General features: G+C 37.2%; 1 protein-coding gene and 1 pseudogene across 1 annotated transcript; one reads left to right on the forward strand and one right to left on the reverse strand.

The window, feature by feature from the left end:
* Positions 1 to 298: 298 nt before the first annotated feature.
* LOC130731400 (UV-stimulated scaffold protein A homolog) lies at positions 299 to 3033 on the reverse strand. The gene is made up of 2 exons (XM_057583688.1): positions 2739 to 3033; positions 299 to 2502 (listed from the first exon to the last, which is right to left on the reverse strand). The coding sequence occupies exons 1-2, from the start codon at positions 2931 to 2933 to the stop codon at positions 739 to 741; spliced, it is 1959 nt and encodes a 652-aa protein (XP_057439671.1). The 5' UTR covers positions 2934 to 3033; the 3' UTR covers positions 299 to 738.
* A 5798-nt stretch (positions 3034 to 8831) lies between these two features.
* On the forward strand, positions 8832 to 11847 carry LOC130732764 (protein SOSEKI 3-like; annotated as a pseudogene).
* The last annotated feature ends 3638 nt before the right edge of the window (positions 11848 to 15485 follow it).

The raw sequence follows: 15485 nt of genomic DNA on the forward strand, positions 1-15485 counted from the left end.
TCCAGTGTTTTTCCAATTTTAAATCATTAATATCCATTTACTGATAGAAGAAACGTCTGAAGTAAAGTGATAGAGTAAAGTAGTGAGTTTCTATTTTAAGAGGCATTATGCTTGTCTTTAGTAAAATCTTGTGGTTGGGGGGAATCAATAATTAGGTAATCTGTCAGTAGTCACCAAAGCATACCTACCAGAGGCAAACGAATAAAACCAGACTGGTGAACTGCCTCCTATAATGGTTTCCATAAACCATTTATGACACCTTTCAAGCTGCTAAAACATCACACAAGACTTTCCCAACTTAGAGGAAATCCAATCCCAATATTCATTTATTTGACTGAAATTTAGATACATTCATTGACAAATGGGATTACATGTTACAATTAAGAAGCACTTATGGTGGACAAATAAATTTATAAATTGTAACTAGCATCACATCAATTCCCGGATTTGTAATCCTCTGGCACTTACAATGTACTATTCACGATTTACAGAAATTTTGGGAGATAAATTTAACAATAAAACACAAACCGGCAAAATAACCTACTTCCCTACATCCTTAGCGGTCCAGCTGGTCCTTATGAGTTATGAGTCTGCCTAAGAAGAAATAACTATGCAGAAAAGTAAATGAATAGATGAATTTGTGATCCATAGGCAAGGCTCGGCGCCAAATACAGCTAATTCTGAAGTTTGGATCATACTTCAGAGTACTCATGCAAGCTCAACAAAGACTAAACTAGTTTACCATTGATTTGGGAAGGCCTCTCTGTATTTGGAATCCTCAAGAGATACATGCTTCCTATCAGCATTACCCCTTGCCCGCGAACTCAAAAGTTTCTGACCTATTCTATCTTTTGAAGTTACTTTCTTCCGCAGCATAGATGCAAGACTTTGTTTCTTCTCTTTGGCAGACAGTTTGTCTTCATTAGTTAACTCTTCAATTTCTCCAAGAACAGCTGATCTTGAAGTTGAAGCCAAAGCAGCATCCCGTAAAACTGCGTCATTGTGTTCCCGAATTTTAGCAAGTTTAGCACGTTTCAGCAACTTGTTATCAATTTCTCTCTTATTTGCCACCTCTTTGTCTCTGTCACGAACATTTTTTACCGCTTGTTTTGCTAACTTATCTACTAAATCAGTCTTTAAATCCATTCTCTTCTCATCTGAAGGGCTCTGATTGAGTGGCCTCCCTTCATCATCTCGAGGAATGATAGGTCCATGAAATGGGCAAACTTTCAGATCTTTCCGCTGACAGAGTCTCCCTTTTCTCAAAGGAGCACGGCATGGTTGGATCTCAATCTGCTTTTCTTCATAAGGCATTGCCTGAACATTCAATTCAGCAATTTTATCTGCTGGAATAACTGCATCATTGTCCACCCTACCCCAGTGACTTTCAAGCTCCAAGCCCCGCTGGTTAGCCATAAAAACCCTGTCTGAACCCCAATTATCCAAGTGGGAACCCCATCTTACTACAGGAGCTTCAGCCTTAAGTTTAAGCTTCAGAGGGTTTGACTCAACTTCTTTTCCTCCATGAAGTGGGCTATCAACAGTAGACCCATTAGATACTTTAGTGTATGGACCAAGATTATCATTGTTCATTTTATGGGAGGTTGATGCCGTGTCAAGATGCTTATCTTTGTTATTGGTTGCACTGGACGAGGCTTCAATAGAAACAATATTACCATCCTCCCAAAAATCTTCTTCCTCATCAGGTTTTGATGTGTTTGCAAGAGAACAACCAGCCTCTTCACATTTATTTTTAATTGATTTGAGATGATTCTGGATATCGATGAGTTCCTTCAAAGTGGCATCTCTGAATCTATTATCGGCTACTTCAACTCTTACAAGAACAGAAATCCACTCTTGAATGGAAACCATATGCTTTGTCATGAGAAGTTTGTATAGTTCCCTCAATGCATCGAAAACTACCTTGTTGTCACTGTTCTCATAAACTTTCTCCCCTTCTTTCAATGCTTCAAGACGAATCTGCTGCAGCTCCAAAGGTCGGAACTCATCACATTCTTCATCATCTAACATATCGTCCGACAGAAACTCCTCTTTTGAATGCAAAATGCCCAAACACTGATCAATCTCATCCACCGTAGACATTATTCCTCCCTTTATTGAAGATAAATTCTCTTTCAATAATTCATACTTTTTCAATAAAATCTCTTTTGACTTCCTTTCCCTTTCCCTTCTCTCTTGCCGAATCCGCTCTGCATTAGCTTGTATGTTAGGAAACTGAAGCTTAAGAGTATTCTTCAAGTAATCATAACCTAATCTGATCTGTCTGTAATAAACCCCAAAAGACACATTCCACTTTTCCAAGAACTCAATAGCCTTTGAACGCAAAACAGACGCAACAGCCGGTGGGGCAGGAAGCGGCAAATTTCGCCGGAACCCAACACTCAAACTTAATAACTGATCCAAGTTCTCAACAACCAGTGCCCTAAAAAGCTTCGAACGCATAAAGAGTTCATCAATTATTAAAAGTGCAAGGTACCTAACCTGCAACAAGTATCTCTCAAGGTCAAACTAGGGATTTTCAACATAAACAGCAATGAAACGAACTAGAATTCATTTACTCATCAAGCATAGAATTAATCAGAATAATATCCAAGTTTTGCAAAAGGAATTGTAATTTGAATCAATCTTTTATCATTCGAAATCAAATTGAATTAACCCTAATATGAGAAATTGAATCAGAGTGATAACTAGAATGGAAAAAAGGGGGAAGTCGGTACCTGAGAGTGGTCGCGTTTCATGAGCTCGAAAAGGGTTTCGGTAGCGAGGCGGAGCTCGGAATCAGAATAACGGACCACCATCTTGATGGCCTTGAGGAGGCGGGGATCCACCTCCGGAGCGGTGGAATTGGTAGCCCTCTCTATCAAAGCTCTGGCCTTTGTTCCCTTTCCAGCATTTCCCCTTCCTTCTTCCATGCATTATCCAATCTGAAATCAGAAATTAGGGTTCCTATTTCTGATTTTGAAAAAACCCTAATTTTTTGCAGTATTTATTTGCCCCTTTTGGTTTGGCCTTTGGTTCTTGGGCGATACGTTAACACGTTCCATTTTGATGGGAATTGAGTTTGGTGCCCCACCCCTTAGGCTTTGCACCCCACTTTATTAAATACGGAATTTAAAGTTCCGTATCAATACGGAAAATAAAATTCCGTATCTGTTTTAGTATATAATGAGTGGTTGAAAATGTGACACGCATGCTTAAATACAGTACGGAATTTTAAGTTCCGTATTCAATAGGGAGAATACGGAATTTTAAATTCCGTATTTGATAAAGTAACCAAAAGGGGCAAATAAATACTGCAAAAAATTAGGGTTTTTTCAAAATCAGAAATAGGAACCAAACTCAAATACGGAATTTAAAGTTCCGTATCAATACGGAAAATAAAATTCCGTATCTGTTTTAGTATATAATGAGTGGTTGAAAATGTGACACGCATGCTTAAATACAGTACGGAATTTTAAGTTCCGTATTCAATAGGGAGAATACGGAATTTTAAATTCCGTATTTGATAAAGTGGGGGTGGCACCCCATAGGTGGGGTGCCAAACCCAACTCCCCATTTTGATGCGTATTTTTCTTATACATTCACGCTAAATTCACTTGCAAGTTATTTCTTATTTCATAAAACTCACATAATTTCTCAATGATAAAATTATATTGAAAACACACATTTTTCAAGGCAAATATGTGGTATATTAAACATTAAGGATCTGTTTGGTATGTTATATAGTATAATATCATATTGTATTAGACCTGATAAGATAAGACTTTATAATATTTATATATTATACAACGTTTGGTCATACACTGTATAATTTATATATATATATATATATATATATATATATATATATATATATATATATTTATTATGTACTCTACACCCCCATTATTTTATAGCTCATGTCATTCAATGTTTTAATTGCATCCTAAATCCATTTGCTAGTATACTATCTTTACAAAATTTGATTTATATGGTTCACTTTTTTTAATATGTTGTGGTGTATGGAGAAGGGTAGTTTGGTTGTTTGTCATTAATTATACATCATTTATAGAACATGTCTTAGTTAATTTTTATTGTTCCTAATTTTATATGTTTAAACCGATTCACGATAAAAAAAAAATTAGCTTGGTTAATCACCATTTAAATTGTTTCTCTTGTTGATAATGACTCATGGCTAAATCGGTGGTGAAAATCAAGTTGAATTGACCACTTGAGATTAGCGATCCATGTCTTTGTGAAGAATCGCTAAACAATACGGGCATGGATCTCTTCCAAGATCCATAATGGTTCAACTCATGAGACATCAACAAAAACGCAATGGTTAAGGCATTCCCAGCCCCCCCCCCCCAGAAAGAATTCTCAATAAAGCGTCGTCAATTAAGTGCTCAACATTCCATTTCAATGGGCTATCACTGCCTTAATGCAATTCAGTAGTCGAGTCTTCTGTGATAACAATATATTCCAAGCATTAATGTATGTCTTCTCTGCTTGCTCAAAATTCTTTATGCTTGAATTGGTATATGCTTGAATGTGATGCGTATAGGGCAGGGATAAGTGTTGTTTTAATGCAGGAGGTTCATCTCATTGCCTATTTTAGTGAAAAATTAAATGAGGTCGTCCTTAACTACTCTACATATGATAAGGAATTGCATGCTTTAGTTAGGGCTTGGCATACTTGGCGACACTATCACATGGGATAATGTAATCAACAAATTTCAGAAAAGGTTGTACCCCTTGGAAGAAGAAGTGCTTGTCTTTTTGTTCGGTCCGAGTTTTTAAGCTATGGTACTATGTCTATAAGAGACAAGATGGATAAGTAAGTTTTTGCTAGACTCAGTACCTATGAAGCACGAACACCTTTGAGATATGAAGTGTCCAATGTTGGACACCGACATGACACGTGTCAGACGCTTCTTTGCAGTGTCCGAATAAAATAATATTTTTTTACAGCTCGGACACTTGAGCCGACACATCTTTATTGATCGAACACCGACACATCTTCTTAGCTCAGACACATCTAGGACACTTATAATTTAAAAAAGGGAAAACAATGAAAATGGTCCCTGATGTTTGAGCGAGCGCTGGTTTTGGTCCCTTCCCGGAGTAACTTCCGGAAATAGTCCCTCTGGTGAGCCAAACCGCCATGCTTGGACCTCGCCGGAGAGTTGCTCCGGCCACCGTGCATATGTGGCATAGCCACGTCAATTAAGGAGCCGACGTGGATTTTTTTTTTTATTATTTTCGTTTAAATCAGTAAATCATTAAAAATAAATCTAATTAATTTAATGCAATTAAACCTAATTACTCTTAATCCAATTTTTACTCTTTTTTTTACAGCAATCTTAATCCAATTTAAACCTTCCAATTTATACAAATCAAAACCTTCCAGATTGAAACCTCATTTGATTAAGAACATCACCAGACACCATTCCAAGCCAGCCAACGCCCCAAACCCACCTTCAACACTCACAATCAAAGCCCTTGCCATGATTTCTGGAAACCAAACCCAAATCATCGACCTTCCCTCTCTTTTTCTCTCATTTTGTTTTCTCTGCTCTGTTCTTTCTCTGTTTCACCCACACACTAGCAAGTTTCCTCTTTTTTGTCAAATTTCAGGATCCCTCTCCCCCTAGAACAACTTCACCACCACCCCTTCCGTCACCAACAATCTCCATCATTTTCCCTACCGAACCCAGCAACAGCAACAACAGTATCTGGATCTTCCTCCTCCTTCATCTCCTTCTTCGTGGGGCTTGTAGTGGGGCTCGCGGTGGGGTTGGATGGATCTGGGTGTTGGGTTTGCGATTGGGGGTGTGGCTGTTGGTGGGTTTGATTGATATGTTTATGGGTTTGCATCCAAACCCATTGAGAGACAGAAAGGGCGTGGGAGAGATGTAACAGAGAAGACGAAAGAGGAAGAGAAAGAGAAGCTGCAAACGTGGTGGTGATGGAGGTGCGAACTTGGTCTCCAAAGCGGCGATGGAGCTCGAACGCAGCCAAACATCGCAACTCCTGTTCAGATCTGAAGCCAAACCCACTTCTTTCTCTTCAAACCCATGAACCCCAACGACAGATCTGCAATGAAACCCACTTCCGCCTCCCACAAATTAGAACCGAGAAGGAAAGAGGATTAGAAAGGAAGATGTATAAGGAAGGGAAGAACATGAAGCTGCAACCGCATATCCCTGTTGTGTGTTGTGTTTCTGTCAATGATGATAAGATGAATATAATAATTTAAAAAAAAAAATGAAGATCTGAATTGTCGATGATGCTTAGATGAAGATAAGATTAGGATTTTTTAAAAGAAAAAAAAGAAGATAAGATTAGAAAAGGTTTAAAATTATGGGTTAAAGGTTTTTTAATTTTATTTATTTTTAATTGAAAATATAAAAAAAACCACGTCATCTCATTAATTGACGTGGCGTGTCCATGTGAGCAGGTTGCCGGACTTAAACTCTAGCACGGCGGTTTGGCTCACCGGAGGGACTATTTCCGGAAGTTACTCCGGGAAGGGACCAAAACCAACACTCGCTCAAACATCAGGGACCATTTTCATAGTTTTCCCTTTAAAAAAATTAGAAGTCAAACCATAAAAGAAATTACATTTTTCACTTGATGAACTAGACTAAGGTTATACTTTTCACTAGTGATGATCAAGAATGAGGTGAAAACTATTAGATAGATTAACTTTTTTTGTTTTAGACAAAGATGTTACTTTGTAAAATGGTTTCTCTTAGTAATTTATGAAGTTCACATATATATAGAGTTTAGGAAATTGGTTTCATGTTGTCTTTGTGAATAGACTAATTTATATTGACTTTCAGAATGTCAATATATCTATCTACCTATCTACCCACATGCACGAAGCACGCGCACGCACATTTATGTATATAAGCGGTGTCATAATGTCATACTTTTTGAAGATTAACCATGTTAGGGTGTCGGTATCATGTCATGTCGCTGTGTTGTGTCGAAATCGGTGCTTCATATATAGGTCGCTAAGCAATGGCGTTGAAGCAGTTCAATCTGAACCACCAGCAACTGGAATGCATAGAATGAGATTCCATTTTCAGCCTCTAAGAAATTGGATCAACAGTTCGTAAATTAGTTAACTTATCAACTTGAGCTTTATTTATAGCATTTTGCCTCGATCCTTTTGTCTTAGAAGATGTGTTATAGTTTGCATTAAGAAAAATAAACAGGAAAAACATTCTAAATACTAAAACCCACATATGAATATTTGTGTGTGTTTTGATGATAAAATTTAGAAATTCAAAGAGTTTTAAGACTCTGACTTTTCAGATTCACCTAATTTATTAAAATAATTGAATTTTTCTATTATAAAATTCCTTGTTTATATAGTTTAAAAAAAAAAATTCCTTGTTTATATGATATAATTGAACTTATTTTATTTTATTTTTTTTAATTTGATAATATAATGATCATTTTCATTTACAATATTTAAATAATACAATTTTTATAATGAATTAAATTGATTTTAAAAAAAAACCATTTATAAAAATGTGATTATAAATGAAGTTTTATTTGAAATTAGTTAAGAAAAATAAAAAATATATTTTACCCCCATATCAAATACTTGCAGACCCAAATGGTGAGCCAAAACTATATTTTACCCCCAAATTTCGCACCATTCATTATTGGCTTAATACATCAGAAGACCCCTGAAATTGTAAAGGGAATCAGTTTCAGGGCCTGTAAAATTTTCGCATCAAATTGGGTCCCTAAGAATTTTTTTTTTTAATTCAATTAAGGTCAAATGCTGCCAGACCTCAATTTTGTCATAGTCATCAATTACACGTGGCTTTTATAATTTTTTTTAATTAAAAAATAATAATTCCAACTCAATTATTTAATCAGAAAAAAATTTTAAAAAACTTAATAAAAACCTAATCTAATAATCCGTTAACTAAACAATCTAATAATCTAAATAATAAACTAACCTAATAATCTAATTATAACCAATCCCTAATTAAACCCTTTCATCCCAAAATTGAACCCAATTACAAATCTTCCCCATCCCCAAATTGAACCCAGACAAGAAACCAAGCTCTCCTTCCTCCTTCATCACCAAGAACAACAACCAATCTCAAAAAAACCTTTTTCCTCTGCCGCTGAGCAGCAACAACTATGCAGAGGAATTAGTGGAGGCTGCTGCTTTCACTACTACAGAAATGGCTTTTCGCCACGCCTCAATTGCCACGGTTATAGGCAGAACCGTGGCTAAAGGTCAGTTGCCACGGTTATACACGGAACCGTGGCAAAATGGGGAAATATTTTATTATTATTTTTAGGAACCGTGGCAATAGGCTATGTTTTTTAGAAACCCCAGCAAATTAACAATTTGGCTCCAGTACTCCAAATTTTTTCCCTCCCCACACGCACTCTCCACCCCAACATAACCCTAACCCTCAGTTCCCTCTTCTCCTCAGTTAGAAACCCCAGCAAAGACTCACCTGAACACGATTTCCCTCTTCTCCTCCGCCTCGACTCAGTTCAAGAACACGTATGAGAACACGATTTCCCTCTCTTCCTCTCCCTCTCGTTCTCAATGATCTCCCTCTTGCTTCGTCGTTCACAGTAGCTGCTCGTTGTCAGATACCGTAGCTGTTCGATTTCACAGTAGCTGTTCGCTGTCGTTCACAGTAGTTGTTCGATTTCCGTCTTCTCCTCCGCCGTCTCTGTACTCTTTCACCGTTCTCACTGCAAGTACCATCCACAGGTACCGTTCTCACTCCGTACTCTTGTTTTGGGTATGTGGTTGTAGGGTTTTAAAATTTTCCTTTGTGGATTGTGGTTTTTGAGGGGTTTGTTTGTTTTTTGTGCAGATGTGATTGATAGACTAAATGCATTGAGAGGTAGAGGCATGGCTTCCTTGTATTCATGGTCTTGTAAGAGGTGAGCAAGTTTTTAACACTTTCTATGTCATTATGTCTTGTTGTTTAATTTGTGTTGAGAAAAAAGAAAGAAAGGGGGAAATCAAGAAACTTGGTGCATGTTTGGATACACAGTAGATTTTCACCTAGGAATGAAGAATTGATTCTATAAGAAGCTAATCCTAGTTGTTTTTGTGGGAGTGCAATTAATTCTGGAAGGTTTTACGAGAATCCAAACATGCTCTTGATAGGCTTCTTCTTTGCCCCTTGTTTCCCTTTTGAATAATAGTTTAGTAATTACTGCATACAATTTTAATCATTGATATTAGTTTTTCTTGTAATTCAGAAGCTACAAGAGTGGATTTGTGTGGCATGATCTTTCTGAAGATGATTTAATTTTACCAGCCCATGGAAATGAGTATGTCCTCAAAGGCTCTGAGCTCTTTGATGAATCCAATTCAGGTAAAGAAGATATTTTGTTTATTCGTCTTCAAATTATAGTCATTTGGTAGGTTCTGAATGACATAGAATGCATGTACCCTTAGCCTTTGTGGCTTTTGCTTTGCAGATAATTTCAGTCCCATTAGCAACGTCAAAATGCAGAATGTGAAGCTGCTGCCGGGGCCAGCTTCTTCTAGAAGTCATGATGAAGCCTCTTCCTCATCTAGCATGAATGGGAAAGAGACAAGAACCTCCCAAGAGGACGAGCTTTCTCAAGAACCGCATACGGGCTCCTCGGATGTTTCCCCGGAGTCTAGGGATGAAAAGAGCGACTCTCTGAGCTTGGCATTGACAGAGTACAAAATTTACAAGACTGATGGATTGGCAGATGCTTCCACTCAGACAGAAGAACAAGTTAGCAGAACCAGAGCTCAGAAAACTTGTACAAGGGGTGTATCAACAGAGGATAGATCATTAGAACCTGAATGCCATGAAATATGTCAAGCTGAAGTTCCAGAAGTGAAAGCTGAATAAGCATAGGTTTTCTGATTCAAAATTCCCTTCTCCGCTGTTCTCCACTTCTTTTATGTTAGGGGAATTTGATTGCTTAGCAGAGAATCCAAAGCTGATGAATCTTAGGTTGGAAGACAAAGAATACTTTAGTGGGAGCTTAATTGAGACTAAACTGAAGGAAGGAGAGGCACATAAAGTTCTGAAACGTTCTTCTTCCTACAATGATGAAAGGTAAGTCTTGATTTCAAATATTCTCTTACAGCATTACAAATTCGCACGTGGAAGAGTTATGCATGCTGATGTTTTCTTAATTTTGTAAGAAATGGACTAGTCATAATCAAATAGTTATTCAATGTTGAGGAAATAGTATATGGATTGCTTAAGGTCTGATGTAGCAACAGGATTGATATCTAGAATCTAGTGATTCTTTAAGTTTTGAATTGTGAATAATGCCAGATTAGGAAGAAAACCAGTGATTTGTGCAAGTGGTCTATAGGTGATAATGCTAACTGCTTGAATCTGTTCATAGAAGGCTAATTGAGTTTCTCTCAGATCTGAAAATATTTTTTCAGCTTGAGTTATATTCTCCAACATTAAATGAATGATTTCAAAAGTAACATAACATCCACTAAGCTGTGAATTGTTACAAATCAAAGTCCACACATTGACATTTTGCAAATGCTTTCACTATTTCCCCCATATCACTTAGCATTTTTAGGTTTTTATTAAAAGAAATCACTTGAACATCTTCTGTCCCTCTGATCATGGTTAAAAAGCCTATGTTTTTGTATTTCTTTTGTCAATGGGCTGTTAAAGCTAACAGAAATTCATGAAATATAAGTACTTTCACATGCTTGTTTATATGTTTATTTCTTAAAGGTTACAAAGAATTGCTGTTTTGTGAACATAACATGCTGATTAAAAAAAAGAATACTTGAAATATCTAATATCAGACCACCTCCCTTTTCTCAACAAAAGGAAAAGGAAAGGACAAAAAGGGGTGGAGTGATAATCTGAAAAATAATAAATAGAGGCACATATATCATGTTATTATGAGCATCATTGCTGTTTTATTTCTTTCTTTTAATATGAGCTCTTTACATGGAGGCTAATCTATATAACATGCCACTGGGGTCAATGATTAATGTGGTTGGCTTTTTGGATTCATGATTTACAGTTTTTTCTTTGGTTATGATTGGATTCTGAATGGAACATGATAGTTATTATTACATTACATCCTGGCCAATGTGTCATCTATAACATAACCAATGCACAAATGTGCAGGACATATAAAGACCAGAAACCACAAGAAGACAAAGAGGAAACATCCTCAGGACATTCAAAATGCATTCCACGATCAATCAAGGCTTCATTGACCAAGCATCCACGAAGCGAATCCATGAAATCCCCCATTTCTGATGGGCCAAGAAACTCATCGGACAGATTTGATGGATCAGGCATATCCTCAGTAACATCTAACGGTAGCAGCAAAATAATCTCCGAACCTTCATCAGGGAAGAAGCAGTCAAAGAGGATAGATTCGTTTAGGGAAGAAGAGGTGATCAAAATAGAAGAAAGTTAAGTATTGACTCTATCTTTTCCCTTCTAAGATTCTTAATTTTACTTTTACCATCATTTTGCAGTACTTCTCTGATTGTCAATTTGGCTTCTACGATGAGTATCAACTAAATGAAATTAAAGAAGAGTGGGCTACTTATGTGTTAAAGAATTTTGCCTAGTGTGGACTGCCAAGCTTTGGTGATTTCAAGTAGTGGCCGGGGGTTTGTCAAGCTGCTGTTTTTTCATCAATAAAAGAGGCTGATGATGAGTCAACCTCATTGTTGTTTGTTGTTGTTCCAGCTGCATGTTTTGTCATTATTAATTCATGCTTTTAACTGATGTAGCTTATTTGGTTTAAGTTCTTGAGAGAGTGTGTTCTCAACAACAATTAGTATTTTTAGACAAATTTGTTAAGTGACATGGGTTTTAGCATTGTTTTGTTGTTGGCACATTTGAGTAATTATCTTCTAGAATATGTTAATGTTATTCTGGACATGAGATTTTATGTAATTTATTTCTTAAAAAATGTACTGCAATTTATGCATAGAACAGGTCAAATAAAAAAAATATGGATGTTGCAATTTCCCAGACCAGGTGAACCACATATTGCCACGGTTATAACCGTGGCAATAGAGTCTACATATTGCCACGGTTAAGCACGGGACCGTGGCAATAAGGTATCTATTGCCACGGTTAAGCGCGTAGCCGTGGCCATATGTGTACCCTATTGCCACGGTTAAGTACGTAACCGTGGCCATATGTGGACTCTATTGCCACGGTTACACTTGATGACCTGTGGCAATAGGCTAACCAATTGACACGGTTCAACCTTGAACCGTGGCAATAGAGCAATTGCCACGCTCGCTATCGCCACGGTTAAACCGTGGCTAAAGGGCGTGCGGAACCGTGGCGAAAAGCCTTTTCTGTAGTAGTGTTTCGACTCTAACGACGTGGTGGAAGGGAGCGGAGAGTATTTCGTCCGGATCGGAATCGACATCCCTCCCACGTATCAGTACATGGTCATCGACTCCGACAGCGAAAAATTGATAAATCAACATGATCACTAGCATGCTTCACTTCATCTCCAAGATTCCCTTTTGCCATCAACATGAGAGTATATGCAGCTTCTTGCATAAGCGAATCAAACCCTCAAAATGGCTTCTGGGTTAGCGTTTTGACGAACGCCACCGCCAGCATCGAAACAAGGTCATCGTTGACATCAACCATCGTCGCGGCGGCAGCAAGATCCTTGGTGCCCGTCCTATTGACAACGGCGGTGGCGAAATCCACAACCCTCTTCTTCTTCAACCCCTCGTCGTGCAGGATCCCAACAACAGCCGGCGACGACCTGTTCCCGTCATCGAGATGAAAAATCTTCCGGAGAATCAAATCGAACGGCGTCTGGAGCGATAGCGGCGGCGGCGGCGCGGTGGAATCCTTGACGGAATCAAGGGTTTCCTTTAGGGAGGATCTGATGCGGTTGAGGAAGGCGAGGGTTTGGGATTTGGTGTGGCGGTGGTCGAAGATGGCGAAGTAGATGAAGGGAGGGTCGATGAGGAAGGTGTAGGTGCGGTTGTTGACGGTGTGGGAGAAGAGGGAGTGGTTTGGTGGGGTTAAAGCCAAGCATTCAGAGGCTAATGCTTCCATGTTAGGGTCGTTTGAACCTGAACCATGGTGTGCGAGGATGGTGCTTGATCTTGCATTAGTGATTATTAGATTAGGTTTTTATTTAGGTTAGGGATTTTATTAAGTTTTTTATTTTTTATTTATGCTTCAATATATGAGTTGGTATTAAAAAATAAAGTTTTAGAATTTTTCAGTTAAAAAATAATTCCAAATGCCACGTGGAAAAGATGAGTAGGCTAAAATTGAAGTCACTTCAGCATCAGATACACTTTGTCCTTAATTGAATTAAAAAAAAATTCTTAGGGACCCAATTTGATGCGAAAATTTTACAGGCCCTGGAACTGATTCTCTTTACAATTTTAGGGGTCTTCTGATGTATTAAGCCTTCATTATTTTATGGTTTAATTCTAATTTTGTTCCCTTAATTTAACACGCGAGTGATTTTGGTCCTGTTTAATATTTTTCAGTCAATTCCACTTAATTAGGGGACCAAATTCAATCATAGGTTAAACTAAGAGGATCCAAATTATAATTAAGCGTCTTATTTCATTTACTTTATGCTAACAAGTTACACTGGTAAATGCTAAAAACACAGGATCCGTGTACTACAATGGATTGTACCACCTTTTCTACCGGTACAACCCAAATGGCACTAAGTGGGGCAACATTGTATAAAGCCACTTGCTTTCAACAGACCTTGTTAACTGGAAAATACTCGAACCGGCCATTTACCCATCCAAATCATTTGACAAGTTTGGGTGCTGGTCCGGGTCGACCACGAGCCTTACCGGTTAGGGGCCCGTGATTTTCTACACTGGAGTCATTGACAATAACAACATTCATGTTCAGTGTTACATCGAGTACTACACGTTGGGAACATACTTTACAAAGAATGATATGTATGTTCCTGACAACACCTCAGATGATGGAAAAATAACTAATTTTATTCAATGAGCTCCTTTTTCCCTTTTTTATACTCTGCTAACTTCCTAACTAACTTTTTTTAAATATCTTCCTAACTAACTATTCATTAATTAGGGTTTTTTTTTCAAATATTCATTAGGTTTTTTCTGGTCAAAACTATTCATTGGATTAGTTGGCTATTAATCTAAAACCCTAATACTACAAAAGCAAATAGGACTCCCTTTCTTATATACATATATGTGTGTGTGCGCGTGCGTGCATGAGTACGTAGTCCTCCACGCATGCATAACTTACAAAATTTATTTCTCCAATAACTTGCTAAATTTGACAATTAATTGTTTTATTTTTGCATTTTCGGAACACTTCCTCTTTGAAGTGTAACTTGTACAAGCCAGCATTTGCTGGATTGTAGATGTGGACTTAGAAGCAACTAAGAAGCTTTCTCTCAGAAGTTTGGTATGTGATAATGCAACCCCTTCCTCAATTTCATGTATACACATAAGTTTATAACACTTAGGAGCTCCAAGCGTGACTATACTAATTTTGATTAATTAATGTTCTCTGATTTGATTTTCTTCATTATGGCAGATTGATCACTCAATCACTCAGTGGTGGAGAGTTTTGCAGAAGGAGAAAAAGAAAATATTTTATCCAGGGTTTATCCACCGCTAGCACTAATGAATCAAGCTCACTTGTTTGTCTTCAACAATGATACTGCGCCAATTATTGTGGAGAACCTCAAAGCATAAATGTGAGTTACTAAATTGTTCCATGGAAGATGATACTTTTTATTTTATATTGTGGTTTTTTATCTAGCTGCCTCAATCTTTTTCTTTTATTATTACATTTTTAACGCACCTTTACAATTAACCACAATTTAGATGAGTTCAACAAAAAAACCACAATTTAGATGAAGGTGTAAAAAAGGAGAAGTAAATTTCTATGATTATTATTTTAGGTAAAACTCCTATAATTTTTAACATAACTTAAAAACATGTTTTCAATATTAATGTAATCGAATTAAGTTTATCTTTATTTTTCTGTGTATGAGTATTGTCGATAATAAAATTTTATTTAATGTATTAAAATCTTATTTTTGCTCCCTGAACTTTTTCTCCAAGTTCCGCCACTGCATGAGCATGAAATCTGCAGCTATAGTGTGAACATCCAAATTAAGGTCAATACCTTGTAAATATGATAGTAGTTTTAGAACCATTTAGTAACTTTATTTAATATAGCCACGGTTGGAGGTGTTATAGCTTATATGTAAATTGAGGAGGGGTTTTCCTTTGCACACACTCAAAATATTCCCGGGAATGTGATGTTGGGAAAGTAACATTCCCATGTTTGGTAGAAGTTTAAATTTTTTTATTCCCGGGTATAAAGATTCTGGTAAGTAAATTACACATGATTTTTTGAATCTCATTCCCATCTCAAAGAAGGGGAATCTTACATTTCCATGGGAATGGAAGTTATTTTCCACTAACTCCCTCTTCCACTACTTAT

The sequence above is a fragment of the Lotus japonicus genome, chromosome 1, assembly GCF_012489685.1.
Source record: "Lotus japonicus ecotype B-129 chromosome 1, LjGifu_v1.2".
In the NCBI taxonomy this organism is placed as follows: domain Eukaryota; kingdom Viridiplantae; phylum Streptophyta; class Magnoliopsida; order Fabales; family Fabaceae; genus Lotus; species Lotus japonicus.